The 25,204-nt window shown below is 41.6% G+C and overlaps 1 protein-coding gene across 3 annotated transcripts in view; it reads left to right on the top strand.

Moving 5' to 3' along the window:
* The first annotated feature begins 6,871 nt into the window (after window positions 1-6,871).
* LOC121873251 (potassium voltage-gated channel subfamily KQT member 1-like) overlaps window positions 6,872-25,204 on the top strand; it is a 158,695-nt gene continuing 140,362 nt past the window's right edge. For all 3 annotated transcript variants that reach the window (XM_042376664.1, XM_042376663.1, XM_042376665.1), the window contains exon 1: window positions 6,872-7,060. In XM_042376664.1, coding sequence (XP_042232598.1) covers window positions 6,927-7,060 — 134 coding nt within the window. In that variant the 5' untranslated portion in view covers window positions 6,872-6,926. The remainder of the gene's footprint in view (window positions 7,061-25,204) is intronic.

Here is a 25,204-nt window from a genome sequence, read left to right on the forward strand (position 1 = left end):
AAATCCCATAACTTGATGCCAGATATTGCCGAAACTGTCCAGGGAATTTGGTTCTCAACTGTACATGTGAGTTATGGAGTTCATTATTTATTTATGTATTTACGTTGGGTTGTGAATAAAGGTAAATATGGGTTCATTTACAGCTAACTCACTGTAATGTATTGCCTTTATAAATGACACGTTGATTTATCTGGTGATTTAACCTCGTAAAAAAAATTGTCAGGACAGGCAGGTTAACTTTAAATAGTCGATTACTGTTAGTAGTAGTAGTAGTAGTAGTAGTAGTAGTATTCACGGTATTATTATTATTATTATTATTAGTAGTAGTAGTAGTAGTAGTAGTAATAGTAGTAGTATTTATTATTTTATTTTTCTTTCTTTCCTTCGTTGCTTTCGTTTTTTCTTCGCGTTTCGTATTTTTTGTGGGGTTTGATACGAGTTTTGTTTGGTTAATGTGAGGTTTTGTTGGAAGCACTTGCCACCAGAACAGCTGCTATTGATCTATGCTATTAGGCGTGGCTAGGGGAGGTTAGGAGGAGTGAGGTGATGGGTGGGGCTAGTGGAGGGGTGGGGCTTGGGGAGGGGTGGGGCAGGTGAGGAGTGAGGTGAGGTGGGGAGGTGGAAAGGGGAAAAGCGAGGTGTGAAAGTGAAGGGTAGGACCAAAGGAGGAAGTGAGGGGTGAGGAGTGAGGGGAGGTGAGGGGTGAGGGGAGGAGGTAAAGGGGAGATGACTATGCTCCGGTAGTTACATATAGATGGTAAAGGGGCTTGAAACGCCTTCTTAACGACCCATTGTCTACCTTCAAGGGCCATTACGTTGTGTGTTTCCCCCTCTTCTTAAATAATTGAAATAAAAATAACAATTACATTAACCTAGGTTACGTTAGGTTAGGTTAGGTCAGGTCAGGTCAGGATTATATTCCCCCCCCCCCAACTTAAGTAATTATCAGGATTATTTTATTATATTTTTGTCCTTGAATAATTACTTTATAATACTATAAATCCACAACTTAAATAATTATCATAATTATTATAATTTCTTTCCCACTGACTTAGTACACAATCAGAATTAATTGATTTTCTTCAGTTTTTGATGAATTTCAGGATATTTTTTTGTCTATATGAAGGGAGAGAGAGAGAGAGAGAGAGAGAGAAAGAGAGAGAGGGAGTGACGGAGGATTTTACCTTGTTGTATTTTGTCCAACCTTGAGATACTTTCCTAGACTAGCTCACAATAGTTGCTATGTGTGTATGTAACTTGTGACTGACTGACTGACTGACTGACTGACTGAGTGAGTGTTGTATCTTTTCCTCAACATAACACCAGCGAGCAAGATAAAACGCAAGACCCGATCAAAGCCAAACATTACTACTAACACAGCACCACAACACACCACCACAAGTCATCTCAAATTCCACTAAAAGCCTTGTGTTGGATCGTGAACGGCCTAACCCACAACCTACCACTACTACCACCACTACCACTACTACCACCTACCACCACTACCACCTACCACCACTACCACCTACCACTACTACCACCTACCACCACTTACACCTCCTCGACCACCATCATTATCACTAATTCCTCCTCCTCCTCCTCGGCTTCCTTCTCCTCCTCCTCCTCCTCCTCCTCTTCGGCTTCCTCTCCCTCCTCCTCCTCCTCGGCTTCCCCCTCCCCCTCCTCCTCGGCTTCCTTCTCCTCCTCCTACCCCTCCTCCTCTTCCTCCTCCTCGGCTTCCTTCTCGGGTGATATTTTTAGGAACTTCAGGACTTACCAGCGACCTACATGTCCACAAGGATTAATTATTTTTATTTTACTCACTCGCATTGTCTTGGAGGGAAATTTTGTCTCTTTACAACACACACACACACACACACACACCATTCCAAATTTTTTCCCGACTTCATTGATGGAATATATATATAAAAGTGATCAAAAGGCGAATCAGATCAGCAAAAAATTCTAATCAACTGATAAACTTGATCAAATGGTGAAAGTTAAGATCAAACGACGGTGTTAAATCAGCCAATGAATCTGATTCGTTAAGCAATGATTCGATTTCTCATGGAGGTTTCAGTTGATGATTCTGACTCGATGACTAATTGTTTAACTTCAGCCGCCAAGTTGTTTTGTGGGAAAGTTTTGACATAATTTAGATCTGAACTCCCACTTTCACCCCTCCTACTGCCCCCCCCCCCTTCCCCCTTCCACCCCTACACTACCTACCCTTTGTTATCCCTCTTGCCCACCATCCACCCCTAGAGAACCCCTTGCCCACCCCTCCAGCCCACCACCTGCCCACCCCTACTCACCCCTCTTCCATCACCCCCTCCTCCCCCTCCTGTTCCTTTGGTGCTGTCATATCCTTCTGTCTCCTTTCTGAGAGAGAGAGAGAGAGAGAGAGAGAGAGAGAGAGTGTGTGTGTGTGTGTGTGTGTGTGTGTGTGTGTGTGTGTGTAAAGTGCGTCAGTTTTTACAGGTAACTCTTAATCAAGATAATATGTATACCAATAAAATTATATGCTTCTACCTTGACCATATCCAACCCTAACCTAACCTAACCTAATCTAACCTAACCTAACCTAACCTAAATTTTGCGTAATCCGGAGAAAATTACAGGTTATTTTTTGTTGTTAGTTAAATGATGTTACTGACAGGTGTAGTAACCTCGTTAAGGCAGGTCATTGGTCACGCTGCTCCGGTGTTTAAAATATTGTGCTTTGAGAGTCACCCAGGCTGGAATGTCCTTAATTAAAATATTTTAATTAAATTCATGTTTGTGGACGTTTTTTTAATTGGTGTTTGGTTTTTTTTTTGTGTGTGTGTGTGTGTGTGTGTGTTCCAGCAATTTTTTTCTTCTTCATAATTCACGTCGAATGAAACACGATCTTTGAGGGGAAAATTACAACATAAAAACTTAAATTACCAAAACAAATAAAAATCGACTAATGACTTTGAGTAAACTAGCTCAAATAACTAGTCTTTTAATTGGTCATTTGAGGTTATCATTTATATATACATTATTTTTTTTTTCAAGCTGGGTGCGAGTTTCACATTTTGACAACCAGCTAAAGCGGAAAATGAGATTGGATTAAAGCTTTTGTCTCGAATTAAAACTTTCTATGATTTTTTTTCCTCTGGTAATTTATTGTATATTTGCGTTGGATGTTTTAGATTGGAATAAAATAAATGGTCCTTCTTTCAGTATGTCCAACGTCAGGCTGTACACTAGGGGGGTATCTCCTTCGGTTTTATGTCATTTTAGTACTTTTTTTTCAGATCACCGGGAGATTTTATGCATTCCAGTCTATTTCAACTAAAGATTAACCACTCTAAGGCTAAGCTACCATACCCTACCCTACCCCCCTCAGGTAACGTTAAAATGATTAACCTTCAGGTAATTTCATTATTCTTATTAAACTGAAATCTCGAGTGTCTTCCCCGCGTCTCGGTAAGTGTGTAGGAATATTTCAAGTGTATTTCTCTCCTCGTACAATTGTGGTAATCTTTTCTCTTGTCAATTTGGGTTCCTTGCAAGCATTTGTCTTGTCATGTCAAGTTCTTTCAAGCATTTGTTCTTTACTGTTATGTAGAGAGAGTGTTGTTATTACTACGATTCATCCCCCCCCCCTCTCTCTCTCTCTCTCTCAAGCTTAAAATCATCACCATTTTATTTTTCGTGACGATTTCTCTTACTCTTAACATCAGTTCCTTACGCTTCCACATATTCCTGCTTTTATTAGTCATTTTCTTTCTTCTTGAACCAGTCGTCAGTATTATGAGAGACAGCCACAACGTCTGAGTAAATGTTATGCTTATTTTCTTTTTTCTATATTTTTGTTTTGTTTTAATGGATGACTGAAGAACTGACAGTGTATTTAAGTTCAGTTTGGTGCTATTTCACGGCTTCAGCTGTCAGTGTCAGCTCTTGGTGTCAGTGCATAGTGTTAGATTTCGATGTCATCTCACAGTGTTAGCTCTCGGTGTCAGCTCAGTGTTAGCTTTCGTTGTCAGCTTAAACCCTTTATTATTGTGATTTTACCCATTGAGTAATATGGCCTAAACCCTTGAGTACACTGATCTTACCCCTTAAGTACCATAACTTAAAACCCATGAGTAACCCACAATCACTATTTTAACCTAACTTAAAAAAATAATAAAAAATAAAAGGTTTAACACTACACACCCACAAAAAACAACCATTAAATTAGCATACCATTGGCCTGAAAAACCAGTTGATTAAGTAACAACCATCTCATTTACATATCACTGTTTACACCAACAATATGCGGTCGGGAATGGGAATGGGAACGAATATATATTAAGTAAATTTACATAAAACTGTATTTTTATTGTTTACGTGAGTCAGGTGTCATGAGGTGTAGGTGTAGTGTGTGGATAATGACGGTGTTGTTTGGCCTGTGTTGTAATGGTGTTTGGAGTGTAGGGAGGGAGAGAGGGGGGGGGAGGAAGAGGTAGAGAGAGGGGAAGAGGTAGAGAGAGGGGGAGAGAAAGACAAAACGAGAGAGAAAGGGAGGAGGTAGAGAGAGCGAGAGAGGGAGTAGAAGTAGAGAAAGCGAACGACCATAAGAATTAGAGAGAGAGAGAGAGAGAGAGTAACATACAGATACAGAAAGAGAAATGCATTAAAAGAAAGAGAAAGAGAACAAATAGAGACATAAATAAAGATAGATAAATAAAATATATACAAAACACATCCCCCTCCTTCCTTCCTCCTCGCCTCACCTCCTTAGAGAGAAACTTTTAAGGACTTCGATGAGACTTTTAAATGATGGTCCTCCTCCTCCCCTTGCCTTCCTCCTCCTCTTGTCTTCCTCCTCCTCCTCTTGTCTTCCTCCTCCTCCTCCTCCTCCTCCCCTGGCACCAGTATCTCTCCCTTTAACAGAACAGTAAACTATACTTTATATTTTAGTGAAGGTGATTATACTTCTCTCCTCCTAATGTATTCTGATGGTTAGGTTAGGTCAGGTCAGGTCAGGTAAGGTCAAGTCAGGTCAGGTTAGGTTAGGTTAGGTTAAATGTATGAAAATTGTTAACAAGACTTTAAAATGTAATCTCATTAACTTGTCACGCGATATGCACTAACCTGTCTGTGCTATAATGACTTAGGTGGTAATGATGATAATGATAGTTTAGTAATTAATTGATAGTAATGATAAGAGGAATAATTATAGGAATTTGTGTCATTTCTCGTTCGTTCCTTCTCGGTGAGTGTGTCATATGTGAGGTAAGTGTGTCATATGTGAGGTAAGTGTGTCATATGTGAGGTAAGTGTGTCATATGTGAGGTAAGTGTGTCATATTATACCGTGTCATCTTCAGCCAAGTCTTCAGGCCTTCCAACTTCTCCCATAAGTTAAATGGAAATTAGATTTTAATGTGTGTGTGTGTCTGTGTGTGTGTGTGTGGGTGTGTGTGTGTGTGTGGGTGTGTGTGTTAGATACTTGTATCATATTCCTGGGTGATCAAAACGTCCCTATGCACTTGTAATAATTATCACTACAGTCATTCCGTGTTATGTCTACCTCATTCTACTGACAGGTGCACAGGGACTTTTCGATCACCTTGCATATAATTAGACTTGCTGTTAAAGAAGTCAAGTTTATGTGGAATGACTCTAGTTTATTTTTAATGGAATTTGATTTATTTTAACTCTAAACGGCCTTAATCTGTAAATAATTGAATATAGAAGGAAATCAGGTTTATTCTAAAGCGGGTCATACTTGCCTAAAACGAAATAGAATTACTTAAAATGAAAATTACTTACCTAAAACGAGGCTATATTGCTTAAAAGGAATCTTACTTACCTAAAACGAATCAGAATACGTGTGTATATATAAAACGAAACGAGACTTACTTAAAAACGAATCACAGTATCATTAAGCGAATCAGAACTGCTTAGGAAACGACATTTAAAAGATAAAATAAATTACGTCACCTCCATTGCCAGGAGACTCGAAAATACTTGACGTCTGGTGTTTCCTCCACTCTGCCGTCAAGTAGTCAAGATGCCGGGGGAAAAGTCCATGGGGCCATTGGACTGAAGCATCAAGTTGTACCTTCGGAGTTACGGATGCATTTTAAAGTTTTGTAAAGTTGGTTGGATGTTTTCAAATGGCAGTCGATTCTAACAGTGTGTTTTTATGTGGGATTAAGTTGGGTTTTATTCACACACACACACACACACACACACACACACACACACACACACACACACACACATTATTTAAACACGCAAATGGATGCTGGAGGACATCACCACTAACGAGATAAATTCAATAAATATTTATTTTTGATCTCAAGCTTTCGACTCCTAATCACCCCTCCCTCCTACCCTTCCCTCTCTCCCTCCTACCCTTCACTCTCTCCTCCCTCTTACCTTCCCTCCTTCTCTCTACCCCCCTCCCTCCCTCCCTTCTCTTCCATCGCCACTCATCCATTATAATTCCTCTAATTTAGTCCAATAGTAATACTTGGAAGGCTCCATCGACCTTATCTCTCCCCCTTTGTGTCTTCATCTCAGCTCAAGTCAACCAGAGTTATCTTTAATTACCCCATCACGACCTTCTAATGATATGTAATTAAACTCTGTGATGATCGGTGTGATTAATTGTGTTTTTATGATGATTTATGTATATGTGTAAGCATTTGTGTATTTTTATGTATTGTAGGTATACATATGATCGTGCCATTGTGCTGAAATTTTAATATAACTTCATGTTCCTAATGTATAGTTTAGGTTAGGTTAGGTTAGGGTATGATAAGTTAGTGTCATGTTAGGTTAGGTTATGATATGTGTGTTACAGTACCACAACTAACCACTACCTCATCTTCCTCCTCCTCCAGCGGGCATGACTTCCGTCGGTTAGGTCGAGTGGGCGGGTCGCGACTGCATCAACCCAGGATGAGCCTCCTAGGCAAACCCCTCAACTACAAGACCTCTCGCAGGGACGTCAGGTACAGACGGACGCAAGCCAGGGTCTACAACTTCCTCGAGAGGCCCAGGGGCGTCCGTGCTGTCATCTACCACCTGGCTGTGTGAGTACCACCATCCAGTATTGTACGTTAGGTTAGGTCAGATTAGGTTAGGATAGGTAAGGTTGGGTTAGGTTCAAATTATGTTTTTTCCGGTGGTTATGTTGTTATGTTATGTTCGGTTAGGTTAGGTTTTTCAATGATATTTTATGTATTTTGATGACCGAAACGATAATTTTACAGTTTCGTATACAGTTACTACCAGCTACCCGTGTGAGAATTGTGCCCGTGTTGTTTTCTTTCACACGAGCTTCATCCCGTATCCTGTATCTGTGTAAGTATCTTTAAATAATACTAAATACATTTATAATATCACCAGCTGGCCGTGTGATTATTACATCAATGTTTTGTTCATTTCACTCCAGATTCTTCCCGTGTCTTCAACGCCGTATTCATCCCGTGTATATTTCTATCATGTCTTTATTTGTTACTTTGGGGAAACTTTTATACAGACTTTTATCTTTTTCTTAACTAATTATTGACCTTTTCTAGACTTTTATATCTCCATTATTACGAAGAACTATTTTTATACATAATTTCTTAATACAGTAATAGTTTTTTTTTTAATTACTGACCCGACAAAATACATTTAGTTTCTTGGTTAACGTAATTATGGAAGAAGAAACAAAGGGGTGCACTGGTAACGAGCACTTGTTAATGACGTGTTCTCAGCATTTATTGATAATTACCTGCTAATGAGGAAGTTATTTTTCTCGCGGGAGGAGTCATTAAGGGGTTAAAAAGGTGTGTGTGTGTGTGTGTGTACATTACGTATTCAGGTGAGCATTTAATTTATCTGATTTAATTTTCAAACTTTTTTTTGTTCGACTTTGAAAGCGTAAAAAAAAATCGACGTAGTTTTATGTTTATTTATTTTTGGCTCAGTTATGACGTCATTGACCATGTTATCTGATACTTGATGACGTCATTGACCAGGTTACCTGATACTAGATGACGTCATTGACCAGGTTACCTGATACTAGATGACGTCATTGACCAGGTTATGTGATACTGATGACGTCATTGTTCTAGGGCCCGCTTTAGATCAGGTGTTGGGTATGTATTAATATGTACTGTATATGTATAAATGAGAATCACATGTTGATGAATAAAAAATGATGGAAGTTGAAAAATTATCAAAATTGAAAGCAGAAAGGAGAGGAAGAGAGAGATAGAGAGAGAGAAAAAAAACAAGAGGAAGAGAGACGAAAAGAGAGGGAGAAACGTATTGAGGGAGAAAAAAGTAGAAGAGGAGAACGAGAAAAAGAAAGAGAGAGAGTGAGAGATGAGAGAGGGAGGAAGTGGAATAGTGAGGGAATACGGAGGAAGATAAGAAAAGGGAAAGAGGAAACTAATGAGATGAGGTGGAGTAGGAAGGGAGACGAAACAAGAGAAGGAGGAGGATAGAAAAGAGGAAGGAAAGGAAAGAAGGTAAATGAGGGAGGAGGAGGGAGATGAAAAAGAAATGAGGAAGGCGGAGACAAAAGAGGGAGATGAAGGAGAGAGAAGAGGAAGGAAAAAAGAGAAACTGTAGGAGGTAGAGGGGGGAGAGGGAGAGATGAAGAAGAAAGGAGGATGGAGGAGAGAAAGAGGGGGGGAGATAAATGAAGGAGAGAAGAGGAAAAGGATGAAGGAGAGAGGAGAAGAAGAAGAGGAAGGAAAGGAGAGAGGAGGAGAGAGGAAGAGGAGAAGTAAGACCGCAAGATTAATGTGTGTTAAATCACTCATTCTCTGTGTTTACAATCTGGGAAATTTTATCGCCTGCTGTAATTGCCTTGTGGAGAGGACTTGAAAAACCTTCCTTTACGTTGTAGTTAGCTCTTGTAATTGTGTCTGTCTGTCTGTCTGTCTGTCTGTCTGTCTGTCTGTCTCTCCATTTTTGTTTTTATGGTGATAATAATTGGGATGGTGTAAGAATGGTTGTGGTAGTAATGTTGTTGGTTGTTTTGGTGGTGGTGATAGTGGTAGTGGTAGTGGTGGTTGTTTGGGTAGAGATGGTGGTGGTGGTGGTGGTGGTAGTAGTGGTAGTGGTGGTGGTGGTTGCTTGGGTAGAGATGGTGGTGGTGGTGGTGGTGGTTGTTTGGGTAAAGATGGTGGTGGTGGTAGTAGTAGTGGTTGTGGGAGTGGGGTGGTAGATGGTGATTGGTGGTGGTAGTAGTGGTAGTGGTGGTGGTGGTTGCTTGGGTAGAGATGGTGGTGGTGGTGGTGGTGGTTGTTTGGGTAAAGATGGTGGTGGTGGTAGTAGTAGTGGTTGTGGGAGTGGGGTTAGTGGTGATTGTAATAGTGATGGTGGTGATGATGATGATGGTGGTGAAATGGTGGTAGTGGTTGGGATGGTGAATGGGGCAGACATTACTGGTGGTAGTAGTAGTAGTAGTAGTAGTAGTAGTATAAGGATGTTTCCGGCCGTTCATGTTTATATCTCTCTGTTGTATCACGTTACTCACCATGATAGGAAGAAGTTAGCCTTTTATTATACACTTAAGTAACTCAAACCTCAAGTGACTCAAACCTCAAGTGACTCAAACCTCAAGTGACTCAGACCTCAAGTGACTCAAACCTCAAGTAACTCAAACCTCAAGTAACTCAAACCTCAAGTGACTCAAACCTCAAGTGACTCAAACCTCAAGTGACTCAAACCTCAAGTGACTCAAACCTCAAGTGACTCAAACCTCAAGTGACTCAAACCTCAAGTGACTCAACCTCAAGTGAGTCAAACCTCACTCAACCTCCAAACAACCCCATCAGGTCCTGAGTCTCACCCCCCCACCCCCCCCCCCACCCCCCACCTCACCCCCCACCCCCCTCGAGGACTACACACGATAAAGTATTTTTCTTAAACTTTCTCCGTTTTTTCCTCTCAACTCTTAGATTTAATTTCCGTCTGGGTTGACTCGTCAGATACATAACAGGATTCGGTTTCAAAAAGTTCTAGTTCATTTTTGTTTCCTATTATTTTTAATCCTATAACTGGCGCTAAGTGAATGTATCGGGGTGGGGTTAGGTTAGGTTAGGTTAGGTTAGGTTAGGTTAGGTTAGGTGTGATACGAGACTAACATTATTAAACATTTATCCTTACATCACAGGTGTCCTTATATACACCTCATGTGGGTCACCTGTCCGTAATCCGTAGCTGGGGAGGTCCGGTCCGTTATAAAGAGGTGTAGTTGGCCGGGTATTGTCCGTACAGACCAGAGCGGCCACCTTCATTTCCGGGCAGTGTCAGGTAAGCGGGGTTATAATACCTGGTCTCTTACCCCTTGTGTGTGTGTGTGTGTGTGTGTGTGTGTGTGTGTGTGTTACTCGCTGTTGTGCTTGAGTCAGCTCTCTTTATTGTGAATGAATTAGTATGTTTTATGTCAAAGTGGGCCGTGGTGAAGGAGGGGAGGAAGGTAGGAGGGAGGGGCACTGAGGAAAATAAACACATAGCTACTCATATCTCTCTCTCTCTCTCTCTCTCTCTCTTTTCCCCTCCTGCGTGGCGGTCAAGGAAGATGGAGGAGTGAAGTAGAGTGGAGGGTGAAGGATGCACTATTTCCTTCACTCACTTACCCTCTCTCTAGTGCATTCGAGGAAGAGGATTATACCATCTCCTTCCCTCAAGTGGATCTTGAACCAGAGAGGAAAAGGAAGGGGGGGAGGGAGGAGGGGAGAAGCTAAAGAAGGAGGAGGAGGGGGTGAAGAAGAGGGAGAAGGAGAATGAGGAAGAAGAAGAATAGGAAGAAAGAAAGAATAGCAGGAGGAAGTCGCCTACAGCCATTATACGTGTGTGCGTGTGTGTGTGTGTGTGTGTGTGTGTGTGTGTGTGTGTATGTGTGTGTGCGTGTGTGTGATGGACAACACTGACCTCTACGTGTATACAGTAGTCCCGAGGCTTTGAGTTAAAGTAGACACATCAAGTAGAAACCATGCAGGTAGACAGGTAGACAGGTAGACTAGGTAGACAGGTAGACAGGTAGACAGGTAGACAGAGCCAGAACATCCACTCCTTTATCAAACATATCTCAACAAAACATCCTCATTCGGAAACACTGCTGACGAAGAAGTGATAATTCCCTACTTAAAAAAAAAAAACTCCCTCATGCGGTAAAACGACTCCTCTCCGTCACGTCAGGAGAGGCGGGTATTGAGTTACCCGACCTGCTCCAACGTAAACAGACTGAGGTTGGTATAGTGGTTGTCATGGTGATAGAAGCTTCGTCACAACATTGAGATGACAGAGAGGGACATGGTGGAGTGAGAGGGGCTTGGCTGAGTGGGGAGTGAGAGAGACATGACTGAGTGGCTTGTGAGAGGGACATGACTGAGTGGGGAGTGAGAGGGACATGACTGAGTGGGATGAGGGAAGTAACAAGATACATGTTGTTGTAATGACTTGGCAGGGTGTTGGAAGGATGTTTAGAGGAAGAGGAGGATGTTGGAAGGATGTTTAGGGGAAGAGGGGGATGTTGGAAGGATGTTTAGGGGAAGAGGGGGATGTTGGAAGGATGTTTAGGGGAAGAGGAGGATGTTGGAAGGATGTTTAGAGGAAGAGGGGGATGTTGGAAGGATGTTTTACAAGGGAAGATGAGGATGTTGGAGGATGTTTGCAGAAGGGATGTTGGAGGATGTTTAGGGAAGAGGAGGGATGTTGGAGATGTTTGAGAGGAAGGGAGGATGTTGGAAGGATGTTTAGGGGAAGAGGGGGATGTTGGAAGGATGTTTAGGGGAAGAGGGGGATGTTGGAAGGATGTTTAGGGGAAGAGGAGGATGTTGGAAGGATGTTTAGAGGAAGAGGGGGATGTTGGAAGGATGTTTAGAGGAAGAGGAGCATAGAAGGAGCCAAGGATAATGATGAAGATAGGATGAGGATAGGATTCTGTAGGCCGTCCCGTCTGTCTCCTTTACATGCCGCTGGTCAGGTGGGCAGAGGCATGAGGCTTTTGAAGGTGAGGACGGAAGTGTGTGTGTCTGTGAGTGCGTGTGTGAGAGTGGTGTCTATCTATCTATCTGCCCAATCGGCCCTCTTCCGTCTGTCTGTTGTCTGTCTGTCTGTCTGTCTGTGTCTTGTCTTTGTCTGGTTCGTCTGTCTGTCTGTCTGTCTGTCTGCCCTTTCTTCACCCGTCTGTCTGTCTGTCTGTTCATGTGTCTTGTCTGGTTCGGTTCTGTTCGTCTGTCTGTCTTCTGTCTGTCTGTTCTACTGTTCTCGAAGGGCAAAACACAAACAGAGCCCTCTTCTCATTATCTCCTAATAACAAACGTTTTTTTTCCCGGATCATAAACGTTTCCTTTACAAAACGATTTCTGAGTATGACGAGTTTCTTTAACACAAGTGAATCCTTACCTCCCTCCCCCACGAAAAATGCTTCTGACCAGCAACGGTATTATGACGACACAAACGTTTCTCGACTGGATAGTAGAACGTAAACACGAGAACCAGAAAACAAAACGAGAACCAGAAAACTAGGGACAGGTGTTGTGGGCGTGATGGATGGTGTGTGTGTGTGTGTGTGTGTGTGTGTGTGTGTGTGTGTGTGTGTGTGTGTGTGCGTGTGTGTGTCAAGAACTATAAATGCGTCATTTATTTACGTCTTATATGCTATAACATCATAATTAACACCTAATGTATAATATAACAGTAATCAGCTCCCTGTGTATTATAGTAATTAACAAAATATTTATACTTAATTCAACAAAATATATAACATTTGGAGATAAAAACTGCGTCTGTGCTTTAATTACTGTTCAGGTTAATGTAATTATTCAAGAACTCCAGGTGGAAATACACGGGGATGAAATATTCAACATTTCTCAGGCGTGAAATTTGTGTGGTAATGAATCATCGTTGCCAACACTAAATGCTTTCCCTGAATAAGCCAGACGACGAAAAACAAAGAACTTTAATGAAATGTCGCTGGTATTTGCTGCTCGCCTTGCAAGACTCCAAAAAAAAAACAAATTACTGTCACTTGAGAAACATTTTTACTCTACCTCATGTCACGTGATGTGGAGATATATTACCGTTTCCGGGTTATTCGTCCGGGAAACTTAAGAATGTGTGTGTGTGGTGTAGAAGCTGCCTAGGAACAACCGACGGACGTACACTCGTGGTCATGCCTATCATCCCACCAAGGTCACGGGAGGGAGGAAGGGGGGAATGGGAAGGGGGAAAGGGGGAGGGAGGGTGTAGGAGACATGGTGGGCGAATGAATGGGCTTTAATTTTGTCTCATTGAGTTAGACTTCTTTCCCATTCCCCAGGCAATTTCCTTTAGTTTCTCGTCCCTTGCACCTCCCTCTCCCACATTCTCGTTCCATGCACATCTCTCCCACATCTCGTCCTAAGCACCTCTCTTCCACATCTCGTCCCAAGCTCCTCTGTGTTAATTCTCGTCCCAAGCTTTTCTTCTCTTTGATAACCCGTTTTCGTCTTATATTCCCTGATAATCCTTGTCTTTCTTCACCTCTCTTCGTCTAAATACAACTTTATTTATTCTCTTATCATTCACTTATCCTTTCGTCTCTCATTTCCAGTAATTTCTTCTTTTTCTGTTAGGTTTTACTTTCATATTATTATCATTTTCCACTTCGTTCAAAATTGTCTTTCATATGTGTACATTTACTCTGTTCGTTGTATTAAGTTATGGTTGATATGCCCCTTTAATTATATTACCTGTATATTACCTGTTTATTACCTGTTTATTACCTGTATATTAACACCTGTTGTGTCATAAACCTTGAAGATGTACATTTCAGTTAACGATTTTATTTGCATTTCATTTTCTTTTCTTTTTTAATATTATCGACCTTAAGAGGAAAATCCAGGCTTGTTTGGTGACCTTATGAGGAAAATCCAGGCATGTTTGGTGACCTTATGAGGAAAATCCACAAATTTTTCCGATACTGTGAGAAAAATCCCATTACTTTACCGACGTTGTCAAGATGATTCCCCAATACTGTGGGACGCTTACGAGGAAAAATCCATTAAGATTAGCGATGATTTGGCGAGGTAAAGCCATTAATGTTGGCGAATTCGCGAGGAAAATCCATTGATGTTGGGAAAAGATCACGAACTTTGCTTACACCTGTTTAAGAGAGATTAACCAAAATCCGTTTTCTGTGATGGAGGAAAATCGGGGTTTAGGGGAAATTTGGGGGAAGAAAGATGAAAGAAAAAAAAATGAATGGAAAATCTTATAAACCTTCACTGGGATTTTTTTTTATTATCGTCGTTTATCGTTTTATTTCCTCACTGGTATAAGACTCTCTCTCTCTCTCTCTCTCTCTCTCTCTCTCTCTCTCTCTCTCTCTCTCTCTCTCTCTCTAAAACACACGCACCAAACACTAAGTACACACAGACATATACACACACATCTAACCTAGCATGTACACACACACACAACTAACACACACACACACACACACACACACACACACACACACACACCAAGAACTACCAGACTTTTGCTTCCAATCTGATTAAGAGTTGTGGTATTGATCTTATAAACGGATTCGTCTTCACCGGGATTGGGTCTTTGGATTAGTGTTGGCTTACGAGTGATTGGATCGTGATGAGACAATCTTCCTCCTTCACGGACCTCTGCTTCTTGGGATTGGGACTTGTTATTGGTTGATGGTTATTGGTTGATGGTTATTGGTTGATGGTTATGATTGGTGGATCGTGTTTGGCTGTTTGTCATGACTGGTGATTTGTTGATTGGTATGGTTGTTAGGGTTAGTGATTGGTGTGGTTGTTAGGGTTAGTGATTGGTGTGGTTGTTAGGGTTAGTGATTGGTGTGGTTGTTTGTAAATTTCGTGATGGGTTTATTGGTTGATTAGTATAGTGGGAACTGATTGATTTCCAGACTTAATCCATGGATCCTTAAACCTTAACTAACCTAACCTAACCTAACCTAACCTAACCTAACCTAACCTAATCTCGTCACGCCTCCACAACTCACGACAGCTGGACCACAAGATGAGGATTCCAATCTCAACCACGACAAGACTTCAATTCCTATCTCCTTTACTCTGGGATTTGATTTCAGTAGCCGAAAATCCTCACTCGCTCTGTGTGTGTGTGTGTGTGTGTGTGTCTTCAGCGGAGAGGGGAAACAAGAAGCTAGCGGTCTGAGGGGGAGGGGAGGGCGGTGATCAGTAGAGATAACGAACTACCATTACCTTCTTCCCCTCTTTCTCGGCCTCGTAGTGACACCCAGAGGCGTCTTCCACCCCCCTCTCCTTCTCCGGCCCACCAGCTACACGTCAACGAGAGCTCCTGTTACTTAGCTCTCACCTCGTCGCTGCCTTCTTCGTCATCAAAGTTTTCGTCATTTGTGTCTTGAGTCATCGTCCGGTTTGGTGTCGTTCTGTTCTGTGTCGTTTTTATTCGTCGTCTCTGTTTTGTTTTGTTTTTTGAGGGGGGGTTTCTGTAGTCATTATGTGGGGTTAGGTTAGGTTAGGTTAGGTTAGGTTAGGTTAGGTTAGGTTAGGTTAGGCTAGGTTTTGTTATATACACACCTGTAGTTTCCACCGTATGTCCACATTGGTCGTACCCAGAGGCGTCGTGAACGGGGGGGGTAAAGGGTAAATAGATCCGTAACTTATCCAATAAAGTTGATTTGGAGTCTCAGGGGACGAGAGGGAGAGGAGGAGGAGGAGGAGAGAGGGAAGGAGTTTGAAGTTTCCTTGACCAGTGCATAATGAACCTGGAGGTCAGGAGGTACATGGCGACCTGATCCTTCAACACAAGACCACGATGTGAAAAACTACAAACATTTTTAAAGTTGTCGTAAAACTGTAGATATGTAGAACAGCTTACCAGTTTATGACATACAAACAGCGGTACAGTACACTCCAGCACCCAGCCTATACAACTTATGGTTAAATTCAACTACTAACATTAATTATTACAGGAAACTTAGACATTACGTGACAAGAATAATTCAGGAATAATCCCAGCTGTCGAATACGTGTCTTGAACCCTTTGTTTATTTACTTGTTGCGTCTTGGATGTCTTTGACTTTCAGCCTTCAGACTTTTTGCATTCACCCCTCTTTCCCCTTTCTCCCCTCTCTCCCACCAACCCCTCTCCTTTCCCTTTCCCCCCTCCCTCTCCCCCCCTCTCTCCCCCACCCTCCCCAAGAGAGCTATCCACGGAAGCCTATATTACCTTTGGGACAAGATCGGTCAGAGGTTAAGATCCTGCAACGTCTTGACAATAAAACTAATGAGCTTGTTGGCCGGGTTAAGGTTCTGTGTGTCCAGGAGCAGCGATGTTGATATAGGAACTTAAGACGGGGGGGGGTTGACAGTGGTGCGAGAGAGAGAGAGAGAGAGAGAGAGAGAGAGAGAGAGAGAGAGAGAGAGAGAGAGAGAGGCACCAGCTTTTCCTTTGTTCTGTTGGTCTTGGTAGAGTCGCCCGCCTCCTGTTGGTCACGACATTCCATTTATCTTTCCCAACAATGATGAATTTGTTGGCTGTTGTTTGTTTTACGCGTTAATATTACTCATGTTCTTATGTTCTTAATCTTACTCATGTTCTTATGTTCTTAATCTTACTCATGTTCTTATGTTCTTAATCTTACTCATGTTCTTCTGTTCTTAATGTTACTCATGTTATAATTTTAAGCGTTAACATTACTCACTAAATCCACAGTATGCTATAGTTTTACCCATAGAGGTGATTCTTCCTTGTGTTGTGAGGACGTAAATAATGTCCGCTGCTGTAAAAGTTGGATGAGTTTTACAGTCGTTTAGCAGAATGATGAGAGGATGATAACTCTTACCTATAACTCTGGCGTGTTAGAGTAATCAGAGTGTAAAACGTTATCTAGGTAGTGGATTAAAGTCATGTGTTTGGTTAACTTGGTAAAAGTCACGTCTGTAAGGAGTGGTTAAGTCATGTCTTTTGGTATAGTGGTCAAAGTTCACGTGTTTCAGTAGTGATAAAAGTCATGTTTGTAGATAGTGGCTAAAGTCATGTTCACCTTCAGGTTTCTACAGCAACTTCGAATTGCCATTGTGTCTGAAGCCTGCAGGAGCCACCAATAACAGTGAGACCTTATATCAAAGGCCCTGACTCTCTAAACTTCCTCAATAGTAACATTAGTTTTCATACACACACACACACACACACACACACACACACACACACACACACACACACACACACACACACACACACACACACACACAGGAAATTCTCTTTTGACAATGGAGTTTGTTTCCATTGCTTCAGAAGTTATATATATCTTCACGAAAACCACCACTTCGAATTTTATTACAAAAGAAGTTAATTTTTTGTCCCCTCGAAAAACCTATGACCCATTTTTTATATATATTAAAAATAAGTTTACACCAGTCACTCTTGTTTTCTCTGCTAAAATCACCCATAGTCTCTACCTGTCTAATAATAATAACATCAACAGCAGTACCCAGACACTCACTCGTCAGCCTCTACACGGACAGAATCTCCACCTGAAACCCGACAGAAATAATCACAAACTTTACACACACATATTTCCATGCCAGTAAGAGTTTAAATCTCCTCCCCAATTTTTCACAACTCCGAGGAAAAACATCGCACACACCCCCTTCAGAATTACTAGTATTTCTCAGAGTTAAGTCAACATTTCTCAAAGTAACTCTCGAACGCTGGGAAAAATTCTTGAGCCTCATTCGTAAACTGTCACCGCCATTTTCGTTATAGTTGGTGTTTCTCAAATATTTTCTCATTCACCTTTGTTCTATTTACTTTGTTATACGATGTATGTAATTTACTCTTATATATGACTACAGTCTCGCAAATATTTACACATTTTTTCGGAATTCTTCGGAGGCGTGTGTGTGTGTGTGTGTGTGTGTGTGTGTGTGTGTGTGTGTGTGTGTGTGTGTTTAGTAAAGTCCCCCACGCAATGGTCTCGAGTATAAAAATTTTCTTTAATACTAAAGACGGCAGCCTTTACTCTGAGCTACACAGTAACAAACAATATTTTTTTGTTTCAGTAAAGTTATACAGGCTTACAAATGGATAAACATGTATATAAACTATGCAGGTATACAGGTGAACAAGTATATTAACAGGTGCAGGTAGGCCGTAGGACTAGGCCTATACATTTTTCAATGTGCCGAGACAGTGCAGGTAAACAACATTGGTAAACAGTAGAGCAACTTGACCAAGGTATAGTCGATAAAGCTGTCAGCTGCTTATTTCCAGGAGGGTCCTTTGCTTAGGCTTATGTTTGATCTCTAATGAGTAATAGTATGTCTACAGGAGTATTAAGAACATAAGAACATAAGACTGGAGGGAACTGCAGCGGGCCTATTGGCCCATACTGGTCAGTCCCATTTACACCCAACCCCTATCGGTCATATATCCATCCAATCTATGTTTGAAACTATCCAGCGTATTCGGGTTAATGATGCTGTTTGGTAACTTGTTCCACTCATCCACTACTCTATTTCCAAACCAATGTTTACCTCTCGCGCCTAAATCTAAATTTGTCAAATTTAAAATCATTGTTGCGAGTTCGCTCCGGGTTGGATAGTTTGATTACCCTTGTTTTATCACCTTTGCTTAGCCCTGACTTCCATTTATACACCTCGACCATATCGCCCCTCACTCTACGTCTCTCGAGGGAGTGCAAATTAAGATGCTTTAACGTGTCTCTGTACTCAAGGTTCCTAATGCCCGGGATTAGTCTTGTCATTCTCCTCTGAAATCTTTCAAAGGATTCTATATCCATTCTGTAATGCGGTGACCAGAACTGAACAGCGTAATCCAAGTGAGGTTTCACAAGCGCAAGATATAGTATTAGGATAACCTCTTGTAACCAACACTCCTTTGTATGAAACCAAGTACTTTGTTAGCCTTGTTTCGAGCAAATACACATTGTTTACTAGGTTTAAGATTCCTACTTATCATTACTCCTAAATCTTTCTAACAGTTGGATTTCTCTATTACATCGTTGTTCATCTGGTATCTGGTTTCTCTGTTTACATCTCCTAGACTAAGTACTTTACATTTGTCCACATTGAATTTCATCTGCCATTTTTCAGACCATATGAAATTTTGTTTAGATCTTCCTGTAGTTTTGTGGAGTCCTCGTCAGATTTAATTACACGCCATATTTTAGTGTCATCAGCAAATTTACTTATGTTGGTGTTTAAGCCGATATCTATGTCGTTTATATATATAATAAATAATAATGGTCCAAGTACTGAGCCTTGGGGAACTCCACTAGTGACGTTACTCCATTAAGATGAATAATAGATTAAGAACACAGTCAATAAAGACAAAAACAACAGGAAAAATAAACCCATTCAAGATTAAAGAAAAAATTAAAATAAAAACTCGACACAAAGAGGAAGACGAAAACAATGTCAAACAAGGTCAGTGTTAGGTGACCTCTAGGGGGTCCGGAGGGTGAGGGGGTTACAGGTTACAGGTCATTCAAAGTTAATTAAGTTGTAATTGGGCTGTCATGGTTGTGTTTACTAGCGGGTGACACAATGGGAAAAATGTCTTGGTTGGGTGTGGGGAAGAATGAGACGTAGAGGAAGAAGGTGAGGGAAGAATGAGACGTAGAGAGAGAAGGTGAGGGAAAGTTGAGACGTAGAGAGAGAAGGTGAGGGAAGAATGAGAAATACCTCCACATATCAATATCTCTCAGTATTATCTCCATGTGTCAGTATCTCTCCCAATCATCTCTATATCTCAGTATTATGCATCTCTTTCTCTCTCTAGTATTGTCGATCAAAGGACAAAACCCCACAGCTGTATAAGCCTAAAAAGACTCCAACTGTTTGGCTGAGTTAAGAGAAGCAGTACGGTGCTCTTTATACTGAATCCTTTGTCACGAAATATTGCCTTGTTCCTCTCCCATCACCTCCCCCTTCCACTCTGCCTCACTCCCTCCCCCCTTCTCACTTTCCCTTTCCACTCTGCCTCTCTCCCCCTTACCTCCTGTTTCTCTCCCCCTTCCCATATTCCCCTTGTTCTTATGTCCGTTTTCCCCCCTTCCTACCTCCCTCTTTCTCCCAGCCTCCCCCCCTTCCTTTCCGTCTTTCCCCTCTTACCCCTGCCACATACACACACACACACACACACACACACACACACACACACACACACAAACACACACGCCATAATTAGGGTCATTTATCACCCCTGAATACTCTCTCGTTACCCGCCTTAAAGAACGTAATAGTAAATAGGATGAAGATATATGGGAGAAAAATAAAGTTCTGTGTGTGTGTGTGTGTGTGTGTGCGTGTGCGTGTGTGCGTGTGTGTGTGCACTCCAGAGGATGAAAATATTGATAGCTTAGTGTCATGGAGAGTACAGGTGGGCGGTGCTAGAGTGACAGATGGGTGCCACAGGTGTTGTTCGGTGCCACAGGTGTCTGACAGGTGACTAAGAAGTTGGATCCTCGTCTTGTGTGTAGAGGAGAGAGTATTAATTATGAGGTCGAGAGGAAAAAACAGTGAATTATTACAGGTAGGAGAGGGGTAGTGAGAGAAGGAGGGAGGGAGAGAGGGAGGGGGAAGGAGGGAGGGGGCTGAGACGGAAGAGAGAGGAGGAGGGAGAGTGGAAGAGAACCCTATTCTTCGCCCCTCTCTTTTCTCTCTAAGCATCCCCTCTTCATCCCCTCTTTTCCTTCTCTAGTGTCCCTCTTCATCCTCCTTGTCTCCTTCCTCCTCTCTCTCCTCTTCTCTTACTTCCCTCTCCCTTTACACATCTCACCACCACCACCACAACATTCCCAGTTCCGTGTTTACATCAGAAGAGAAGGAAGGAGGAAAAAAGGAGGAGGAGAAGGAAGAGGACGAGGGAAAGGAGGTGAAGATGGAGGAAGAGGAAAATAGAAGGAGATAAATGCAGGAGAAGGAGGGGGAAGAAAGGAAGGAGAGGGAGAGAAGGAGGAGGAGGAAGAAGGAGTGATCAGAAACGAAACATCCACTGGAGGACCTCACCCTCCACCCCTCACACTTCACGTCCCCCCTCCTACCCCTCCCCCTCCCCCTCCCCCTCCCCCTTCTCCTTCTCTTCCTCTTCTGAATTAATTAACATAGTGACTTTTTTTCGACCGAATGTTGTAGGAATTAATTAAATAGTAAATGTCTGACATGCCTGGCTGACTTCACCTGACCTCCCTCTGACTTCACCTGACCTCCCTCTGACTTCACCGGATCTCCCAATGACTTCACCTGACCTCTGCAACACCTGGACCTGACGGAGTACTTTGAAAGTTAATAGTATGAAGTGACATGATACACGACCTGGATAAAATACCTCTGCTAATTACGGCTCTCCCAGGTGAGACACCTTCCCCATCGAGTTAGGTTAGGTTAGTAATTCACATGACATATGCATGCGTAAATACTTCTATTCTTACATACATACATACATACATACATACATACATACATACATACATACATACATACATACATACATACATACATGTCAGGGTGTTGTCACGGTGATGGCGGTGAAGGTAATAGTTGGCAGCAAGGCGTAAACGTGTTGGCACTATGTTGGCACTATGTTGGCATCATCCTGACAACTGAGTGACGGCACTTGACATCATCATAAATGTTGCTCTGACACATTGCTTGAAGCGGCCTAAAACTTGCTGATGAAATTTGTGTTTTCTCTGACCATAAAAATGTGTTTGTTTGTTTTTTATTGTACAAATACACGCACACAAACACAGTGATATATATATATATATATATATATATTGTTTGTTTTTTATTGTACAAATACACGCACACAAACACAGTGATATATATATATATATATATATATATATATATATATATATATATATATATATATATATATATATATATATTTTACCACATACATGTAGATACTCGCGCATACATATACAGATATACTCACTCATGTCCAGGTGTACATACATGTGAAAATATACATAGGTACACACACACATACACAAGTACACACATTTATACGCACAGTTAACCATATTATAATCACACATGAACACATTTTTACACGTACACATACACAAGTACATATATTTACGTACAGATAAGCAGAAACTTTACACACACACACACACACACACACACACACACACACACACACACACACACACACACACACACTTATCACCGCTCTTCAGGATTCGTATAAAGGTTGATTCATTTTCACTTTCATAAAAGTTACAGCAAAAGGCTTGAGTCTGTACCCAGCTCACAGGTACAGCTGAAATGTCCTTTACCATTATGTGAGACTGTCTGTTGTTACGGAAATTCAGACGTTGATGGAGTTTTTCTTCTATCTCTGTTTGTTTGTTTTTAGTCTGTATAATAACGGCAAACAGGGTCAGTGGGAAACACCATAACGTTACCCTTAATCTATTTAATACACTATTGTATTTGAGGAACGTTATTTATACCATTTATCAAGACGTGTACTAAGGTATAATTGTGTATATTTAATGTATGTTGGTTGAGTGAAAGACAACTGGGGATTAAGACTTTGGTAATCATGTTTGTTCCCCTGGCTCTCTTTCTCTGCTCTCCTATCCCCCTGTATTCGTTTTCCTCCTCCCGTTCCCCCCTGCCCCCCCCTTGCTTCCCCCATGCTTCCTCTCCCTGTCCCTCCTCCTGTCTCTGTTTCTCTCCTCTGTCCCTCCTCCAACCAAGGTTCCCTATCTCCCCCTCCCCCCTGTAATAAAACTCAGGGTAATGATGTTCTCTTAAGTCCTCCAGGTTCCTAAATACATCCCATTGCCTCCCTCATTAAGTCTCGTTTATAGGACAGCAAAAGACGCCCTGGGAACAGCGTCAGTGGTGGGTGATCGAAAAATCCCTGTGCACCTACCGTAATGAACATTGTAGTTGTTCCTCGTTATATCTGTACTGTTACATTTGTTCTACTGTCAATAAATACTTGAAATGCTCACTGTAAATTTGGGAAGTGTATACCTCTGCCAGTATTTATTTTAAGTATAGCAAGATATATAATATTATGGGTATATCATGGAAAAACTACATTGTTAATTTTTCACAGGTGCACATGGACTTTTTGATCACACCTGTAATTTACACTATGAATAAAATTTATAAGCATTACTTTATAAAAATTGATACAATAAATTAACAAAAATGACGTAAAATTACTCTTATCACATACACATAATACGTAGACAATTATGAGAATTAATACGAATATTACGTCGGGCATTCTTAGATAAACATACATAAATACAAATAAATACAAGAAATTGAATACGGAATACAAGAAAAATATAGACAATAAAATATAATTGTCTTTTACCTGCAACTAACAGGACACCAGCCAATAAGAGACGGCATATGAACGAGATTACCAATAAGAGCCGACATACGAACGAGATAACCAATAAGAGGCCATATATCAACTGTATAACAACCAATCAAAAGTCAAATTAACATATCACCATAAAAAGTGCCGTAATATGCACCAGGTGTGTGTAGGTACTAATTAACCTTAATTACCTGAGCTACGGTAGGCACTCAGCAGTAACCCCACACCGCTTAGTTCATCAGTGGTGTTATGAGCTATCCCTTACACCCGTGACTCTCCTAGTGGGTGCTCAGGTTATGCATTTTGGTGCTTAATGTGTGTGTGTGTGTGTGTGTGTGTCTTAAGCGATAGCCTCCACAAATGGCATCAAAATTACTCTAAGACTCTACTTCAATTAGATACACACAGTAAGCACCAGTTAGTTCACAAAATCGCACAGAATCATGAGAAAAAAAACAAATTTGGCTGATAAACTTTTTTTTATTATTTTTTTTCTCTTTTTGCTTCTCCTGTCTTTAGTCCCAGGGGTCCACGAGCAGCCAAGACCATAACCTCGTTGCAAATAGAGTAATGTTGATTTTTCACATGCATGTAACACCATCAGGTTCAGTTATAAAATGTAACTCTTGAACCTCTCTGGAAGCTCTCAGTGTGTGACGTTAAATGGAATGAGAGAGAGGATGCCTGAAGCCCTGGGTGTGTGTGTGTGTGTACGTGAAGCCTCAGTAAAGGATGGGATGCCTGAAGCCCTGGGTGTGTGTGTGTGTACGTGAAGCCTCAGTAAAGGATGGGATGCTTGAAGCCTTGGGTGTATGAAGGTTCAGTAGAGGGTGGGATGGTTGAAGCCCTGGGTGTGTGAAGCTTCAGTAGACGATGGGATAATGAAGCCCTGGGTGTGTGCACGTGAAGCCCTCAGTAAACGATGGATGCTTGAAGTTTGGGTGTGTGTGAAGCCTCAGTAAACGATGTGGATGCTTGGAAGTCTTGGGTGTATGGAAGGTTCAGTAGAGGGGGATGGTTGAAGTCCTGGTGTGTGTGGGGCTTCAAGTAGAGGTGGAGATTTGAAGCCCTGGTGTGTGAAACTTCAGTAGAGACGAGATACTTGAAGCCCTGAGGTGTGAAATCAGCAGAGGATGGGATGCTTGAAGTCTCTTGCATGTGAAGCTTCAGTAGAGGGCGAGATATTTCAAGCCATGGGTATGTGAAGCTTCAGTAGAGGACGAGATACTTGAAGCCCTGGGTGTGTGAAGCCTAAGTAGAGGGTGGGATACGTGAAGCCATGGGTATGTGAAGCTTCAGTAGAGGACAAGATACTTGAAGCCCTGGGTGTGTGAAGCTTCAGTAGAGGACAAGATACTTGAAGCCCTGGGTATGTGAAGCTTCAGTAGAGGGTGGGATGCTTGAAGCCCTGGGTGTATGAAGCTTCAGTAGAAGCGGAGGAAAGATCATACTACAGCATTAGGGCTTGTATGGCGTCACCGTGACTATTGTTGACCTAATTTTCTGTGTGTGTGTGTGTGTGTGTGTTTTGAATGCATGAAGAACCACACACGAATCCCTCACCCCCCAATAAAACACCAGAATGAGAACGAAACACCTAAATGAGCACAACAGTGTAAAAAGTTACCCAAAAGACCACATATGCACAAAATTGCCCAAATAAACGCCAAAGGAATGTTAACTGTATAAAAGAACTCAAATAATCGCCTGATGATGTGTACCAAATAGCCTAAAAGAACGCATGAGGAATATGTTATAGAATACCTTTGTGAACATATATTAGAATAATAAAAAAAGTGACCTAAAAATGACCCCAAAACAGCAGTAAAATAAGTGTCAAA

Source organism: Homarus americanus, unplaced genomic scaffold (assembly GCF_018991925.1).
Source record: "Homarus americanus isolate GMGI-L3 unplaced genomic scaffold, GMGI_Hamer_2.0 scaffold32929, whole genome shotgun sequence".
NCBI classification, from domain to species: Eukaryota; Metazoa; Arthropoda; class Malacostraca; order Decapoda; family Nephropidae; genus Homarus; species Homarus americanus.